Source organism: Pan paniscus, chromosome 19 (genome assembly GCF_029289425.2).
Source record: "Pan paniscus chromosome 19, NHGRI_mPanPan1-v2.0_pri, whole genome shotgun sequence".
Taxonomy (NCBI): domain Eukaryota; kingdom Metazoa; phylum Chordata; class Mammalia; order Primates; family Hominidae; genus Pan; species Pan paniscus.
This window is the reverse complement of record NC_073268.2, coordinates 78326113-78341993: the sequence shown is the minus strand read 5'-3', so window position 1 is coordinate 78341993 and position 15881 is coordinate 78326113. Positions and strand designations below refer to the sequence as shown.

Here is a 15881-nt window from a genome sequence, read left to right as displayed (position 1 = left end):
CACATGGGACATACTTATACTAAAACATCGTTTGTTGTTTGAAATTCAAATTTAAGTGGCAACCTATATTTTATCTGGCAACTCTATGAATTTCTCAAAAATGATTCCTCCTTCATTTTTCTCTCTGTAGAACTAGAACAGTTCTCAGATCGATCCTAGTGGTGTCAAGTACTAACATCAGTGGCTCTTCTTAACCTTTTCTGGGAAATAACAATGTAATGCAACTTATAGATCTTCTTCCCAGAAAAATGCACGAACAGAAAACACTTTGCCTACAATTTCAGGGCCCTAAAGCTCAACTGTGTAAACCATCCCTTCCTACTGTTTCCCAACCTCAGACCTCTCTTGTAGATCTCCTTGTTTGTATAATGCTTTATGATTTACCAAGTGCTTTCACCTTCACAATAGCCTTATAAGAAAACTAGATTATAGATTAGTTTAGAAAGTAGGCTGGGCACGGTGGCTCATACCTGTAAATCCCAGCACTTTGGGAGGCCAAGGCGGGTGGATCACCTGAGGTCAGGAGTTTTGAGACCAGCCTGGCCAACATGGCAAAAACCCATCTCTACCAAAAAATACAAAAATCAGCCAGGCATGGTGGTGCATGCCTATAGTCCCAGTTACTTGGGAGGCTGAGGCAGGAGAATTGCTTGAACCGTGAGATTGCACCACCGCACTCCAGCCTGGCCGACAGAGTGAGACCCTGCCTAAAAAAAAAAAAAAAAAAAAAGATAGTAGATTAGAAACTATAGATTAATCTATAGATTAAGACACTGAGACTAGGGTTCAGTAACAATTACATACTCAGTAATTGTAATTATGATTAAGACTCAAATTCAATTCTCTTCACTTGAACTGCTGGGCTCTTTTCATCATGCCAGCCTTCCTCATAAGTCCTCCTCCTTATAATATTCTCATTTCCACAAGCATATTTGGATGGAAGTCAGAATGAAAGAGTGAAAAGGGCATTCAGACGAGGAGTCCTGGGAACTGGCCTTAGTTTCTTCACTAAGAGGCCAAGACACTTCACCTCTCTGGGCCTTAGCATCTATGCAGGGAGGGAGCTGGACAAGATCCTCTGAGAAGAACTAACATTCTACGATTCTAAAGCACCCCTTTCATTGTCCCTTTCCCCTAGTAGGCTGCAGTAACCCTTATTTTTGTGACTTCTAAAGTGCAGAGATGACAGGTGCTCCTGGAGGATTTTGAGGTTGAAAAGGCGTAGGACTCAGGGAGATAGAAATTGCTCTACTTGGGGGTTTCAAGACCTGTAACGGAAAAGAGTTCCATCTCCACCTAGCTAGGGTGTGATGGGGGTGAGGGTGTCTAATGACACAGAGCAATGGGATGAAACCTCCAGTGCAGACCCCGGGTTTGCAGGAGAGCACAGCATCGCAACAGTCAAATTCCAGGCTTTCTTTTTGCTACTGACCTTTGACTGAGCTTGGAAGAGACAGAGCCTGCAACTGGGGGGACCCCGCTCAGACCATTAGTCCTGCTCACCTGTCCTTATCTACTTTCCATGGAGCAAAGGGCTTGGAGCCACTAATACCTGGAGGCTCTTTCCCCACTTCTGGATTTAAAGGGAAGCTTTTACTTGGAAGTTCAAGGGAAGAGGATCCTGGATTCCACTTCCTGGTGCCCAAAAGGGAGACAAACTGAATTCCTGTGCCAGTGGCTATATTCTCTTCTTCTCTTCCCTGGATGTGCTGGATTCAGATATTTCAAAGCCCCATGTGCCTGAGCCTAATAAACATCTGATACCTAACAGGAATCCTAACTAATAACCTGAAGTCAAAATAATGTGTCAAGAAATATCTTGGCAGTTATCTTGGTGGGTTTGCCAATTTGGGAAGATTTCTAAGAAATGCTAACAAACTTCCAGCCTGGGTGACAGAGTAGGGCTCCGTCTCAAAAAAAAAAAAAAAAGAAATGCTAACAAACTAAATGATATGCTTCCCCAGCATGGTATGAAGAAGGGCCTGTGTAACTTCCAGGGAAACTCAGAGAGGGAATCTGCTCTCAGGAAGCCCAAGTCCACAACGGTAACTTGATTCATAGTTATCTGAACATGAAGCTTTTTGCATAATAAAAATCAACTTGTAAAATACAGACATGGGCTGGGCACAGTGGTTCACGCCTGTAATCCCAGCAATTTAGGAGACTGAGGTGGGTGGATCACCTGAGGTCAGGAGTTCGAGACCAGCCTGACCAAAATGGTGAAACTCCATCTCTACTAAAAATACAAAACTTAGCTGGGCATGGTGGTGTGTGCCTGTAATCCCAGATACTTGGGAGGCTGAGACAGGAGAATCTCTTGAACCCGGGAGGCGGAGGTTGCAGTGAGCGCTGGTCATGCCATTGCACTCAGGCCTGGGCGACAGTGTCAAACTCTGTCTCAAATAAATAAATAAATACATGTGTGAACTATTCCCAAGACACAAGAAGCTAGCTCTGGTTCTGTCTGTGGACTTGGTGGTCTCCATCCTTGCCTTGCTACACACTTGCCCTGCTTCAAAAGTCCAATTGTTTTACTTCCTATTCTCAAAGCATGGAAATATATGAAAGTGTCTGTCACGTGCGTCTGTGTGAAGACACCACCAAACAGGCTTTGTGTGAGCAATAAAGCTTTTTAGTCACCAGGGTGCAGGGGGCTGTGTCCGAAAAGAGAGTCAGCAAAGGGTGGTGGGATTATCATTAGTTCTTATAGGTTTGGGATAAGCTGTGGAGTTAGGAGCAATTTTTTGCGGGCAGGGGGTGGATCTCACAAAGTACATTCTCAAGGGTGGGGAGAATATTACAAAGTATCTTCTTAAGGGGGGATGGGACGGCTGGGGGGGTTGGGGGAAGAATATTACAAAGTACCTTCTTAAAGGCAGGGGAGGATATTACAAAGTACCTCCTCAAGGGTGGGGAGGGTGTATTGTACAAAGTACATTCGCGGGGGGCGGGGGGGGGTGTGGGGGGGGGGAATGGGGGGGCAGAGAATATCACAAAGTACATTATGGCAAGGGGGGTAGGGTGTATTGTTACAAAGTCAATTGATCAGTTAGGGTGGGGCAGGAACAAATCACAATGGTGGAAAGTCATCAGTTAAGGCAGGAACAGGCTATTTTCACTTCTTTTGTGGATCCTCAGTTGCTTCAGGCCATCTGGATGTATACATGCAGGTCACAGGGGATATGATGGCTTAGCTTGGGCTCAGGCCTGACAGTGTCTTTTTATAGACTGTCAGACTGTATTGTAATTTGTTCAGTATCTCACAAATAATTGACTACCAAGACACTTAGAAGTATCAGAGACTGGTTTGTTGCCCATTGTAAATTTGTAAATACAACAGTGAATATAACCTTGGGCGTAAATCTTAACCTGCAAGGAACTTAGAGTCTCCTGAAGGAAACAGGTAAATATGCAGTACAATCCATTTATTTTATTCATTTGTTAAATCACTCTAGGTTCCAGGTATACAACTGAACAAAACAAATGGAAATCCCAATTTTTTTTTTTTTTTTTTTTTTTGAGACAGCATCTCACTCTGTTGCCCAGGCTGGAGTGCAGTGGTGCAGTTTCAGCTCACTACAGCCTCAACCTCCTAGGTTCAAGAGATCTTCCCATGTCACCCTCCTGAACAGCTGGGACTACAGGCACGAGCCACCACACCCAGCTAATTTTTGTATTGTTTTGTAGAGACAGGGTTTCACAATGTTGCCTAGGCTGGTCTCAAACTCCTGGGCTCAAGTGATCCTCCCACCTTGGCCTCCCAAAGTGCTGGGATTACAGATGTGAGCCACCAGACCTGGCCAGAAATCTCTCTTTTTTTTTTTGAGACGGAGTTTCACTCTTGTTGCCTAGGGTGGAGTGCAATGACGCGATCTCAGCTCACTGCAACTTCCGCCTCCCAGGTTAAAGCAATTCTCCTGCCTCAGCCTCCCAAGTAGCTGGGATTACAGGCATGCACCACCATGCCCAGGTAATTTTTTGTATTTTTAGTAGAGACGGGGTTTCACCATGTTGGCCAGGCTAGTTTCAAACTCCTGACCTCAGGTGATCCACCGGCCTCAGCCTCCCAAAGTGTTGGGATTACAGGCGTGAGCCACCGCGCCCGGCCACTGAAATCTCTATTTTTTCATTTTTAAATCCCTATTTTCATTTTTAATCATATCCCTATTTTTTAAATCCCTATTTTTTTCTAGTTGGGCTGGAGGGGAATAGACTATAAATAAATAATAAATAAGTATAAAATATATAGTATGTTAGCAAAGGATAGGTTCTATGGGTGGAAAAAGGCTGGAAAGAAGGATACAGTGTAGGCATTTGGGTGGAATTAACTTTTAAATAGGATGATCAGAGAAGGCCTCTTTAAGAAGATATTTGACCAATGACTTAATAGGGGTAAGGGAAGGAGCCCTGGGGAGCTGGTGCCTGCCAGAGGGACTGCAAGGAGGCCCCTGAGGCTGTGAGCAGCTTGGGCACTGGGGAGAAAGTAGAAGGAGATAAAGTTAGAGAGAGGTGGGGGGAGAGCACAGGGCTTCATCCTTGCCTAAGGACTTTGGCTTTTACTTTGCTTGAGATAAGAAATGATCAGAGGCTCCTGAGTAGAGGAGCATCATGATCTGAATTAGATTTTTAACAAAAAAGGAATCAAAGACCTAAATGTAAGAGCTAAAACTATAAAACTCTTACCAGAACACATAGGAGGAAAGCTTCATGACATCGGATTTCATAATTTCTTAGATATGACACCGAAAGCGCAAGCAAAAAAAGAAAATAGATAAATTGGACTTCATCAAAATTAAAAACTTTTGTGTATCAACGGACACTATCAACAAACTGAAAAGGCAGCCTTAGAGGAATGATTTGCAAATCATATATCTGATAAGAGATTGATGTTCAGAATTTATAAAGAACTCCTGGCCTGGTACTGTGGCTCACGCCTGTAATCCCAGCACTTTGGGAGGCCAAGGCAGGAGGATCATGAGGTCAGGAGTTCGTGACCAGCCTGGCCAAGATGGTGAAACCCCATCTCTACTAAAAATACAAAAATTAGCTGGGTGAGCTGGCGGAAGCCTGTAATCCCAGCTACTTGGGAGGCTGAGGTAGGAGAATCACTTGAACCTGGGAGGTGGAGGTTGCAGTGAGCCAAGATTGGGCCACTGCACTCTAGCCTGGGTGACAGAATAAGACTCTGTCTCAAAAAAAAACAAAAAACAAAAAACAAACAAAAAAAACTCCTACAACTTAAAAACAGCAAAACTAAACAACCTGATCCAAAAATGGGCAAAGGAAGTGAATAGACATTTCTCTAAAGATTTACAAAAGGCCAATAAGCACATGAAAAATGCTCAACACGACTAATAATTAGGGAAATACAAATCAAAAGCACAGTGCGATACTCCTTCACACACATTAGGATGACACTTACAAAAACAAGCAGGAGCCAGGTGCGGTGGCTCACGCCTATAATTCCAGCACTTTGGGAGGCTGAGGCAGGTGGATCACTTGAGGTCAGGAGTTCCAGACTAGTCTGGCCAAGAGACCAGCCTGACCAATATAGTGAAACCCTGTCTCTACTAAAAATACAAAAAAAAAATTAGCCGGGCGTGGCAGTGGGCACCTGTAATCTCAGCTACTCAGAGCTGAGGCAGGAGAATCGCTTGAACCTGGAAGGTGGAGGTTGCAGTGAGCTATCACACCACTGCACTCCAGCCTGGGCCACAGAGCGAGGCTCCATCTCAAGCAAAACAAAACAACAAGCAGGGCTCAGTGGCTCACACCTGTAATCCCAGCACTATGGGAGGGTGAAGGGGGAGGATTCCTTGATCCCAGGAGTTCAAGATATATCTGGGCAACACAGCAAAACACTGTCTCTACAAAAAATAAAATAATTAGCCGGGCGTGGTGGTGTGTGCCTGTAGTCCCAGCTACTGGGAAGGCTGAGGTGGGAGGATCACTTGAGCATGGGAGGTTGAGGCTGCAGTGAGCCATGGTCATGCTGTTAGTGTCACCGATGTGCCACAATGTAGCAGTCTCTTGTAGTCCAAGGTATCACCCAAAGTTCTTTGTCTCACAACCAAGAAAGTTGAGTATGGACACGAAGGGTGAAGTTGGAGCAAAAGTTTAATAAGCAAAAGAAGAAAGCTCTCTGCTGCAAAGAGGGGACTTGGAAGAGGGTTGTCATTTTTACAGTTGAATTCAAAGGCTTTTATAAGAAACTGATGAGGGCTGGCTATTGCATTTGCATAAGGCATGAATTTGTGGTAGCTCCACGCTGTCCTCCTAGATAGCATGCGGGTCCTTAGCTTGAGTTACTCTATATTCCTTTGTTCCCTTTACTGCGCATGTGTCAGGGGATGGAATTTTCCATTGTGGGCATGTCTGGGCAAGTCACCTGTATAGCTTTTTTGTTTCTTTGTTTGAGACGGAATCTCACTCTGTCGCCCAGGCTGGAGTGCAGTGGCACCGCCATCTTGGCTCACTACAACCTCCACCTCCCAGGTCCTGGTTCAAGCAATTCCCCTGCCTCAGCCTCCTGAGTAGCTGGGATTACAGGCACGTGCCACCATGACCAGCTAATGTTTGTATGTTTAGTAGAGATGGGGTTTCACTATGGTGGCCAGGCTAGTCTTGAACTCCTGACCTCGTGATCCGCCCGCCTCGGCCTCCCAAAGTGCTGGGATTACAGGCGTGAGCCACCGCGCCCCGCCCTGCATAGCCTTTCTTATCTGTGCAGCTGTGGGCGTGTCTTAGGCAAGCCCCCCTGTGCAAGTTCCCTTATCTGTGCCTGCAAGCTGTTCTTTTGTTTGAAAGAATTCAACCAAGGACCCACCCTAACTGTGTGCCTGACCGGTTTCTTCCTTTCTCCTCTTTCAATGTCACTGCCCTCCAGCCTGGGTCACAGAGCAAGACTGTCTCAGAAAACAAACAAACAAAAACAAGCATTGGTGAGGATGTAGAGAAATTGGAAGCTTTGTGCATTGCTGGTAGGAATGTAAAATGGTGCAGCCATTATAGAAAATCATATGGGCCAGGCAAGGTGGCTCACACCTGTAATCCCAGCACTTTGGGAGGCCGAGGCAGGCAGATCACCTGAGGTCGGGAGCTCGAGACCAGCCTGACCAACATGGAGAAACCCCATCTCTACTAAAAATACAAAAATTAGCTAGGTGTGGTGGTGCATGCCTGTAATCTCAGCTACTCGGGAGGCTGAGGCAGGAACATCGCTTGAACCTGGGAGGGGGAGGGTGTAGTGAGCCAACATCATGCCATTGCACTCCAACCTGGGCGACAATAGCAAAACTCTGTCTCAAAAAAAAAAAAAAAGAAAAGAAAATCATAAGGTGGCTCCTCAAAAAATAAAAAAATTTCCACATGATCCAATAATTTCACTCGTGGATATAGGGTATATACCCAAAAGAAGTGAAAACAAAGACTCAAACAGATGTTTGTACACTTGTGTTCACAGAAGCATTATTCACAATAGCCAAAAGGTGGAAGCAACCCAAGAGTCCATCAAGCGATGAATGAGTAAACAAGATACAGTTTATCCATACAATGTAGTACAATGTAGTACTATTCAGTCTTAAAAAAGGAAGAAAATTCTGACATGTGGTACAACATGGATGAACATTGAGGATATTATGCTAAGTGAAGGAAGCCAATCACAAAGACAACTGCTGTGTGATTTCATTTATATGCGGTACCAGATTCATAGAGACAGAAAGTAGAATGGTTGCTGCCAGGGTCTGGGTGAAGACTAGGGAGTGAAGATTTAATGTTTAATGGGTATAGAATTTCAATCAGAGAAGATGAAAAAGTTCTACACATGGATATTGGTGATGGTTGCACCATTCGGCAATGCAAATGTGCTTAATGCCACAGAATAGTACGGTTAAAAAATGGTTTAAATGGGGCCGGGCATGGTGGCTCATGCGTATAATCCTAGCACTTTGGGAGGCCAATGTGGCTGTATCACTTGAGCTCAGGAGTTTGAGACCAGCCTGGCCAACATGGTGACACCCCATCTCTACTAAAAATATAAAAATTATCCAGGCGTGGTGGCACATGCCTGTAATCCCAGCTGCTCGGGAGGCTGAGGCAGGAGAATCGCTTGAACCTGGGAGGCAGAGGTTGCACTGAGCCAAGATCGCACCATTGCACTCCAGCCTGGGCGACAGACAGAGTGAGACTCCGTCTCAAAAAACAAACAAACAAAAAGGTTAAAATGGTAAACTTGGGCCAGGCATGGTGGCTCACACCTGTAATCCCAACACTTTGGGAGGCTGAGGTGGGAGGATCGCTTGAGGTCAAGAGTTTAAGACAAGCGTGGGAAAGATGGTGATACCCCTCCTCCCTTCTCTAAAAAACATACAGAAATTAGCTGGGCATGGGGGCGGGCACCTGTAGTCCCAGCTACTCAGGAGGCTGAGGCGGGAGGATTGTTTGAGCTTGGGAGGTCAAGGCTGCAGTGAGCCATGATGGCACCACCGCACTCCAGCCTGAGTGACAGAGTAAGACCCTATCTTGAAAAAAAAAAATTATGTTGTGTGTATTTTACCAAACTTTTTTAAAAGTTAAAAAAAAAATATTTAGGGTTTCAAGGTGACAAAATTTCATATTTGATTATAATGGACAGGTTGGGGGTGGAGGAGAGAGAACAAACAATTTGAAGGAGACCTCCCAGGTTTCTGGTGTGGTCAACCAAGTTCATGGTAAAGTTATTTAATAAGCTACGTAACACTAGAGGAGAAACAGATGGTGAGGTGAAAGGATGTGTTCCATTTTGGAGCTTGGGGTGCCTATAAGTCATCTAGGTGATATCTAGAAGGTAGATGAATGTCGCATTTGGGTCTCACCAAAGGAATCAGGGTAGAGATGATAGATTTTTTTTTTGAAACGGAGTCTCGGTCTTGTTGCCCAGGCTGGAGTGCAGTGGCACAATCTCAGCTCACTGCAACCTCCACCTCCCCGGTTCAAGCAACTCTCCTGCCTCAGCCTCCCAAGTAGCTGGGATTACAGGTGTGTGCCCACCACGCCCGGCTAGTTTTTTGTATTTTTTAATAGAGATGGGGTTTCACTGTGTTAACCAGGATGGTCTCGATCTCCTGACCTCGTGATCCACCCGCCTCAGCCTCCCAAAGTGCTGGGATTACAGGCGTGAGCCACCACGACTGGCCAGAGATGATAGATTTTTGAGTCATTTGTTTCTAAAGAGTAAAGAAAGCCATAAAATGAGATGTCTGCAAGGCTCTTGTATCGTTCGAACCGCGAGAGCAGAGCGCGCCAACAGACAACATGAGGCGGTGTGGAACAACACGCTGTCTCAATAAGCGCCTGGGTGCTGGTGGACTGAGGCCTAAAATGGCGTCAGCTCCAAGTGAGTCCGGGGCAGGGGTTTTATAGTCCTCTGTAAACAGGCAGTGTCCCAGTCTGACGTGTCTGCTATGTAGTACCCGTACGGCCTCCCTCTCAATCTTCCGGGGTATGTGTCCTCCAGCCAGCTGTCTTCCTGCTTCTGCTATCTTGCTGACGCACGCTGCTGGTACAAGTGGCCTTGAGCCTTGGCACTGGGCCTGAGTAAGGAGGAGTTATTCATTCCCTTAAGCTTTCAGGCCCCGGGGAGAATCTTTCAATGTCCATGGTTGAGGGTGAAGGTGAGAAGAGTAGAGACTTAGGACCATCTCTAAGAGCTCGAACATATAAGGGTCAGGCAAAGGAAAAAAAGCCCAAGAGGAAACTAAGAAGGAGCAAGCAGAAAGAGGAGACTATGGTTCCAAGCAGCCAAGAGAAGCAAGCATCTCAGAAAGAGGAAGCAATCAGAGAATAGAAAAATCAATTAAGATCTGAAGAAATGCCCCCTGTATTTACCAACAAGAAAGTTGTGGAGCGGGGGGGCTCAAACGGGCCCTGCGGCCTTGCGGCCGCCCGGGACTCCCCGCCAAAGAAGGGACCGTCGGTGGCGTCTGCGGCCCCAGGAGGAGCTCATCCGCCAGCCCCCAGGAGCAAGACCAAGACCGCAGGAAGGACTGGGGCCACGTGGAGCTGCTGGAGGTGCTCCAGGCGCGGGTGCGGCAGCTGCAGGCTGAGAGCGTGTCGGAGGTGGTGGTGAACAGGGTGGATGCGGCGCGGCTCCCAGAATGTGGCAGTGGAGGTGGTAGCCTCCAGCCACCCAGGAAGGTCCAGATGGGGGCCAAGGATGCCACCCCGGTGCCCTGTGGCCGCTGGGCAAAGAGACTGGAGAAGGATAAGCGGACCCAGCAGATGCGTATGCAGCGGTTGAAGGCGAAGCTGCAGATGCCATTCCAGAGCGGGGAGTTCAAGGCGCTGACCAGGCGCCTGCAGGTGGAGCCCCGGCTCCTGAGCAAGCAGATGGCCGGGTGTCTGGAGCACTGCACGCGCCAGGCCCCCGAGAGCCCCTGGGAGGAGCAGCTGGCCCGGCTGCTGCAGGAGGCCCCTGGGAAGCTGAGCCTCGATGTGGAGCAGGCCCCGTCGGCGCAGCACTCGCAGGCCCAGCTCTCAGGTCAGCAGCAGAGGCTCCTGGCCTTCTTCAAGTGCTGCCTGCTCACTGACCAGCTGCCCCTCGCCCACCACCTGCTGGTCGTCCACCACGGCCAGCGGCAGAAGCGGAAGCTGCTCACGCTGGACATGTACAACGCCGTGATGCTTGGCTGGGCGCTGCAGGGTGCCTTCAAGGAGCTGGTGTATGTGTTATTCATGGTGAAGGATGCCGGCTTGACCCCGGACCTGCTGTCCTATGCGGCTGCCCTCCAGTGCTTGGGGAGGCAGGACCAGGACGCCGGGACCATCGAAAGGTGTCTGGAACAGATGAGCCAGGAGGGGCTGAAGCTGCAGGCACTCATCACCGCCGTGCCCCTGTCTGAGGAGGATCGGGCCACTGTTCTGAAGGCCGTGCACAAGGTGAAGCCCACCTTCAGCCTCCCGCCGCAGCTGCCGCCCCCGGTCAACACCTCCAAGCTGCTCAGGGACGTGTATGCCAAGGATGGGCGTGTGTCCTACCCGAAGCTGCACCTGCCCCTGAAGACCCTGCAGTGCCTCTTTGAGAAGCAGCTCCACATGGAGCTGGCCAGCAGGGTGTGCGTGGTGTCCGTGGAGAAGCCCACGTTGCCAAGCAAGGAGGTCACGCACGCGCGGAAGACCCTGAAGACCCTGCGGTACCAATGGGAGAAAGCACTGTGCCGGGCGCTACGGGAGACCAAGAACCGCCTAGAGCGCGAGGTGTACGAGGGCCGGTTCTCACTGTACCCCTTCCTGTGCCTGCTGGACGAGTGCGAGGTGGTGCGGATGCTCCTGCAGGTCCTGCAGGCGCTGCCCGCCCAAGGTGAGTCCTTCACCACCCTGGCCCGGGAGCTGAGTGCGCGCACTTTCAGCCGGCACGTGGTGCAGAGGCAGCGGGACAGTGGCCAGGTGCAGGCGCTGCAGAACCACTACAGGAAGTACCTATGCCTGCTGGCCTCCGACGCCGAGGTGCCGGAGCCTTGCTTGCCGCGGCAGTACTGGGAGGCGCTGGGGGCGCCCGAGGCCCTGCGGGAGCAGCCCTGGCCCCTGCCAGTGCAGATGGAGCTGGGCAAGCTGCTGCCGGAGATGCTGGTGCAGGCTACGCAGATGCCATGCAGCCTGGACAAGCCGCATCGCTCCTCTCGGCTTGTCCCCGTGGTCTACCACGTGTATTCCTTTCGCAACGTCCAGCAGATCGGCATCCTGAAGTCGCACCCGGCCTACGTGCAGCTGCTGGAGAAGGCCACGGAGCCCACGCTGACCTTCGAGGCGGTGGATGTACCCATGCTTTGCCCCCCGCTGCCCTGGACATCGCCGCACTCTGGTGCCTTCCTGCTCAGCCCCACCAAGCTGATGCGCACGGTGGAAGGCGCCACGCAGCACCAGGAGCTGCTGGAAACCTGCCCGCCCACCGCGCTGCATGGCGCGCTGGACACCCTCACCCAACTGGGCAACTGCGCCTGGCGCGTCAACGGGCGCGTGCTGGACCTGGTGCTGCAGCTCTTCCAGGCCAAGGGCTGCCCCCAGCTAGGCGTGCCGGCCCCGCCCTCCGAGGCGCCCCAGCCGCCTGAAGCCCACCTGCCGCACAGCGCCGCGCCCGCCCGCAAGGCCGGGCTGCGCCGGGAGCTGGCGCACTGCCAGAAGGTGGCCCGGGAGATGCACAGCCTGCGGGCGGAAGCGCTGTACCGCCTCTCGCTGGCGCAGCACCTGCGGTACCGCGTCTTCTGGCTGCCGCACAACATGGACTTCCGCGGCCGCACCTACCCCTGCCCGCCGCACTTCAACCACCTGGGCAGCGACGTGGCGCGGGCCCTGCTGGAGTTCGCCCAGGGCCGCCCGCTCGGCCCGCGCGGCCTGGATTGGCTCAAGATCCACCTGGTCAACTTCACGGGGTTGAAGAAGCGGGAGCCTCTGCGGAAGCGCCTGGCCTTTGCGGAGGAGGTGATAGATGACATCCTGGACTCCGCGGACCAACCCTTGACGGGCCGAAAGTGGTGGATGGGCGCGGAGGAACCCTGGCAGACGCTGGCCTGCTGTATGGAGGTGGCGAACGCTGTGCGCGCCTCCGACCCTGCCGCCTATGTGTCCCACCTCCCCGTCCATCAGGACGGCTCTTGCAACGGCCTGCAGCATTATGCTGCTCTGGGCCGCGACAGCGTGGGCGCCGCCTCCGTCAACCTGGAGCCCTCGGATGTGCCGCAGGACGTGTACAGCGGCGTGGCTGCGCAGGTGGAGATGTTCCGTAGGCAAGACGCCCAGCGGGGCACGCGGGTGGCACAGGTGCTGGAAGGTTTCATCACCCGCAAAGTGGTGAAGCACACGGTGATGACCGTGGTGTACGGGGGTCACCCGCTATGGCGGGCGCCTGCAGATTGAGAAGCGCCTCCGGGAGCTGAATGACTTTCCCCAGGAATTCGTGTGGGAGGCCTCCCACTATCTCGTACGCCAGGTCTTCAAGAGTCTACAGGAGATGTTCTCGGGGACCCGGGCCATCCAGCACTGGCTGACCGAGAGCGCCCGCCTCATCTCCCACACGGGCTCCGTGGTGGAGTGGGTCACACCCCTGGGCGTCCCCGTCATCCAGCCGTATCGCCTGGACTCCAAGGTCAAGCAAATAGGAGGTGGAATTCAGAGCATCACCTACACCCACAACGGAGACAGCCGAAAGCCCAACACACGTAAGCAGAAGAACGGCTTCCCGCCCAACTTCATCCACTCGCTGGACTCCTCACACATGATGCTCACCGCCCTGCACTGCTACAGGAAGGGCCTGACCTTCGTCTCTGTGCACGACTGTTACTGGACCCACGCAGCTGATGTCTCTGTCATGAACCAGGTGTGCCGGGAGCAGTTTGTCCGCTTGCACAGCGAGCCCATCCTGCAGGACCTGTCCAGGTTCCTGGTCAAGCGGTTCTGCTCTGAGCCCCAGAAGATCTTTTAGGCCAGCCAGCTGAAGGAGACACTGCAGGCGGTGCCCAAGCCAGGGGCCTTCGACCTGGAGCAGGTGAAGCGTTCCACCTACTTCTTCAGCTGACACCCCACGAGCCTTGTGCCAGTGTGTAAATAAAGCTCTTTTGCCAAAAAAAAAAAAAAAAAAAGAAAGAAAAAAGAAAAAGAAAGTTGTTGGTGAAGTGGAAGGAGCCTTTACCTGGTGTGGCGCAGGCAGCAGCCATGTTGTGGTGAATTGAGGAATGGGTAGAAAGTGAGACAGCAAGTGTAGACAGACCTTCAAAGAAGTTTGAGAAGACTAAGAAAAATAAATGCTCTCTATTCACCCAGATTCACTGTGCCAAGGGTCTTTTTTTTTCTCTTTTTTCTTTTCCTTTTCTTTGTGTGTGTGTGTGTGTGTGTGTGTTTTGAGACGACGTCTTGCTCTGTCACCGAGGCTGGAGTGCAGGGGTGCCATCTCGGCTCACTGCAACCTCTGCCTCCCCAGTTCAAACGATTCTCTGCCTCAGCCTCCCTAGTAGCTGGGACTACGGATGTGCGCCTCCACCACGCCTGGCTAATTTTTGTATTTTTAGTAGAGACGGGGCTTCACCGTATTGACCAGGCTGGTCTTGAATGCTGGCCTCAAGTAATCCACCCACCTCAGCCTCCCAAAGTGCTGGGATTACAGACGTAAGCCACTGTGCCCAGCTTCATTTTTCTATAATTCTTATTCTCATTTCTTTCTATCTTGCTGTCTCTCTCTTTTTTTTTTTTTTTTTTTTTTTTTTTTTTTTTTTTTTTTTGCAATTTACTGAATCAGACCATTTGGGAGATGTACCAAAGGATTTAAAATTTAGACTTTGTTCAACAGTTTAAAATTCATTCCAGAAAAAAACAGCTTGGTGCTATGCATGATCTGATTTCAGAATTTCAGTTGACTTCATCTGCAGCTGCTCATGATAAAACTAATCAACAGACATAGGTCAGCTCTAGAGAGGAGGTTTTTGTCTTCTGTTTTGTTTTGTTAATTTCCATCTGAAAGCATTGTCTTCTCTGGTGCAAGCAGAAGCAAATTATCTTTTACTAGCAAGGTAAAGAGTTTTGTACAGAAACCTGAGTTAACCAGCACATTTCTCATTTTCGTGGCATCCAGTATGTCCTGGTGCCCTGGGTACCTGGATTTCTTATTCCTTAATATGCTTCTTTCCCTTACCTAAACAGAACTGTGTACTCCCTCTGACCTTCCCCCACCCTTTAACGTGCCTTGATTAGAGGTAATACCTACCATGACATTGTAATTGTTTTTGCATCAATGTCATTTACAAGACTATGAGCTTGTTTAAGTCAGACACCATATTGCCTTTATAGTGCCTAGCGGGCCCTCAATAAATGAGTGAATAAATGCCATGGGAAGATAGGAAAGATCGACAGGCACTAGACCTGCATATGGGACCTGAAGTCTCACTGGGCAAAGCTTTCTTTCTTTCTTTTTTTTTTTTTTTTGAGACTGAGTTTCGCTCTTGTTGCCCAGGCTGGAGTTCAATGGCTCGATCTCGGCTCACCGCAACCTCCGCCTCCCGGGTTCAGGTGATTCTCCTGCCTCAGCCTCCCAAGTAGCTGGGTTTACAGGCATGTGCCACTATGCCCGGCTAATTTTTGTATTTTTAGTAGAGTCGGGGTTTCTCCATGTTGGTCAGGCTGGTCTTGAACTCCCAACCCCAGGTGATCAGCCCACCTTGGCCTCCCAAAGTGCTAGAATTACAGGCATGAGTCACTGCACCCAGCCTACTGGGCAAAGCTTTCTATGTGATGGTAAGAAACACTAAGCAATCTTTACTTGCCAAAAATTTAAAGAATTTAGGCACACATTGGCTTTTTTTGAGCATAGCCCACACCAAGCACTTACTATCTCTAATTTGATGCAAAGAAGAATTAACTGCAATCCAGGAATTGACCTAGCATTTTTACACATTTTTTAAAAATTGTCATAACTCCATGAGGTCATTTTTATTAGCTTCTGTTTTACAGGTTAAATAACTAAATTCGAAGAGGCTAAGTAAATCCATGATCCTTGAGCCAGGAAGAGGTGGAACTGGCCTTTGAATCCACCCCTGCTTTCTCCTTCCACCATGTTTCCTATTATCACTACACATTACATATCTCAATACGGAGCTATAAGGAACAAGGGACACACAAGCATTACAGTAATTAGAATTTTCATATAATATTCCAGAAATCAGAGACTAATTCTCTCCAGTTTCAGCACTGAAATCGAAATACAGTAATGTTAGAAACAAAAATGTCTCTTGATTTTCCCCCAAGGAATTTCCCTCTCTTATCCATGCAGTGAGCATTAACAATTAATGGAAAATGCTTTCTAAACCTTATAGCATCGTTCTTAATATTTATGATGCCCATGAAACATACAAACATCTGTT

The 15881-nt window shown here is 49.6% G+C and overlaps 1 protein-coding gene across 1 annotated transcript; it reads left to right on the top strand.

Moving 5' to 3' along the window:
- Positions 1 to 4767: 4767 nt before the first annotated feature.
- On the top strand, positions 4768 to 15376 carry LOC117976577 (DNA-directed RNA polymerase, mitochondrial-like). Its single transcript, XM_034942643.3, is given in 2 exon segments — positions 4768 to 12852; positions 12854 to 15376. Coding segments are annotated over 2 exon segments (3366 nt in total). The 5' UTR covers positions 4768 to 10179; the 3' UTR covers positions 13547 to 15376.
- Positions 15377 to 15881: the final 505 nt, after the last annotated feature.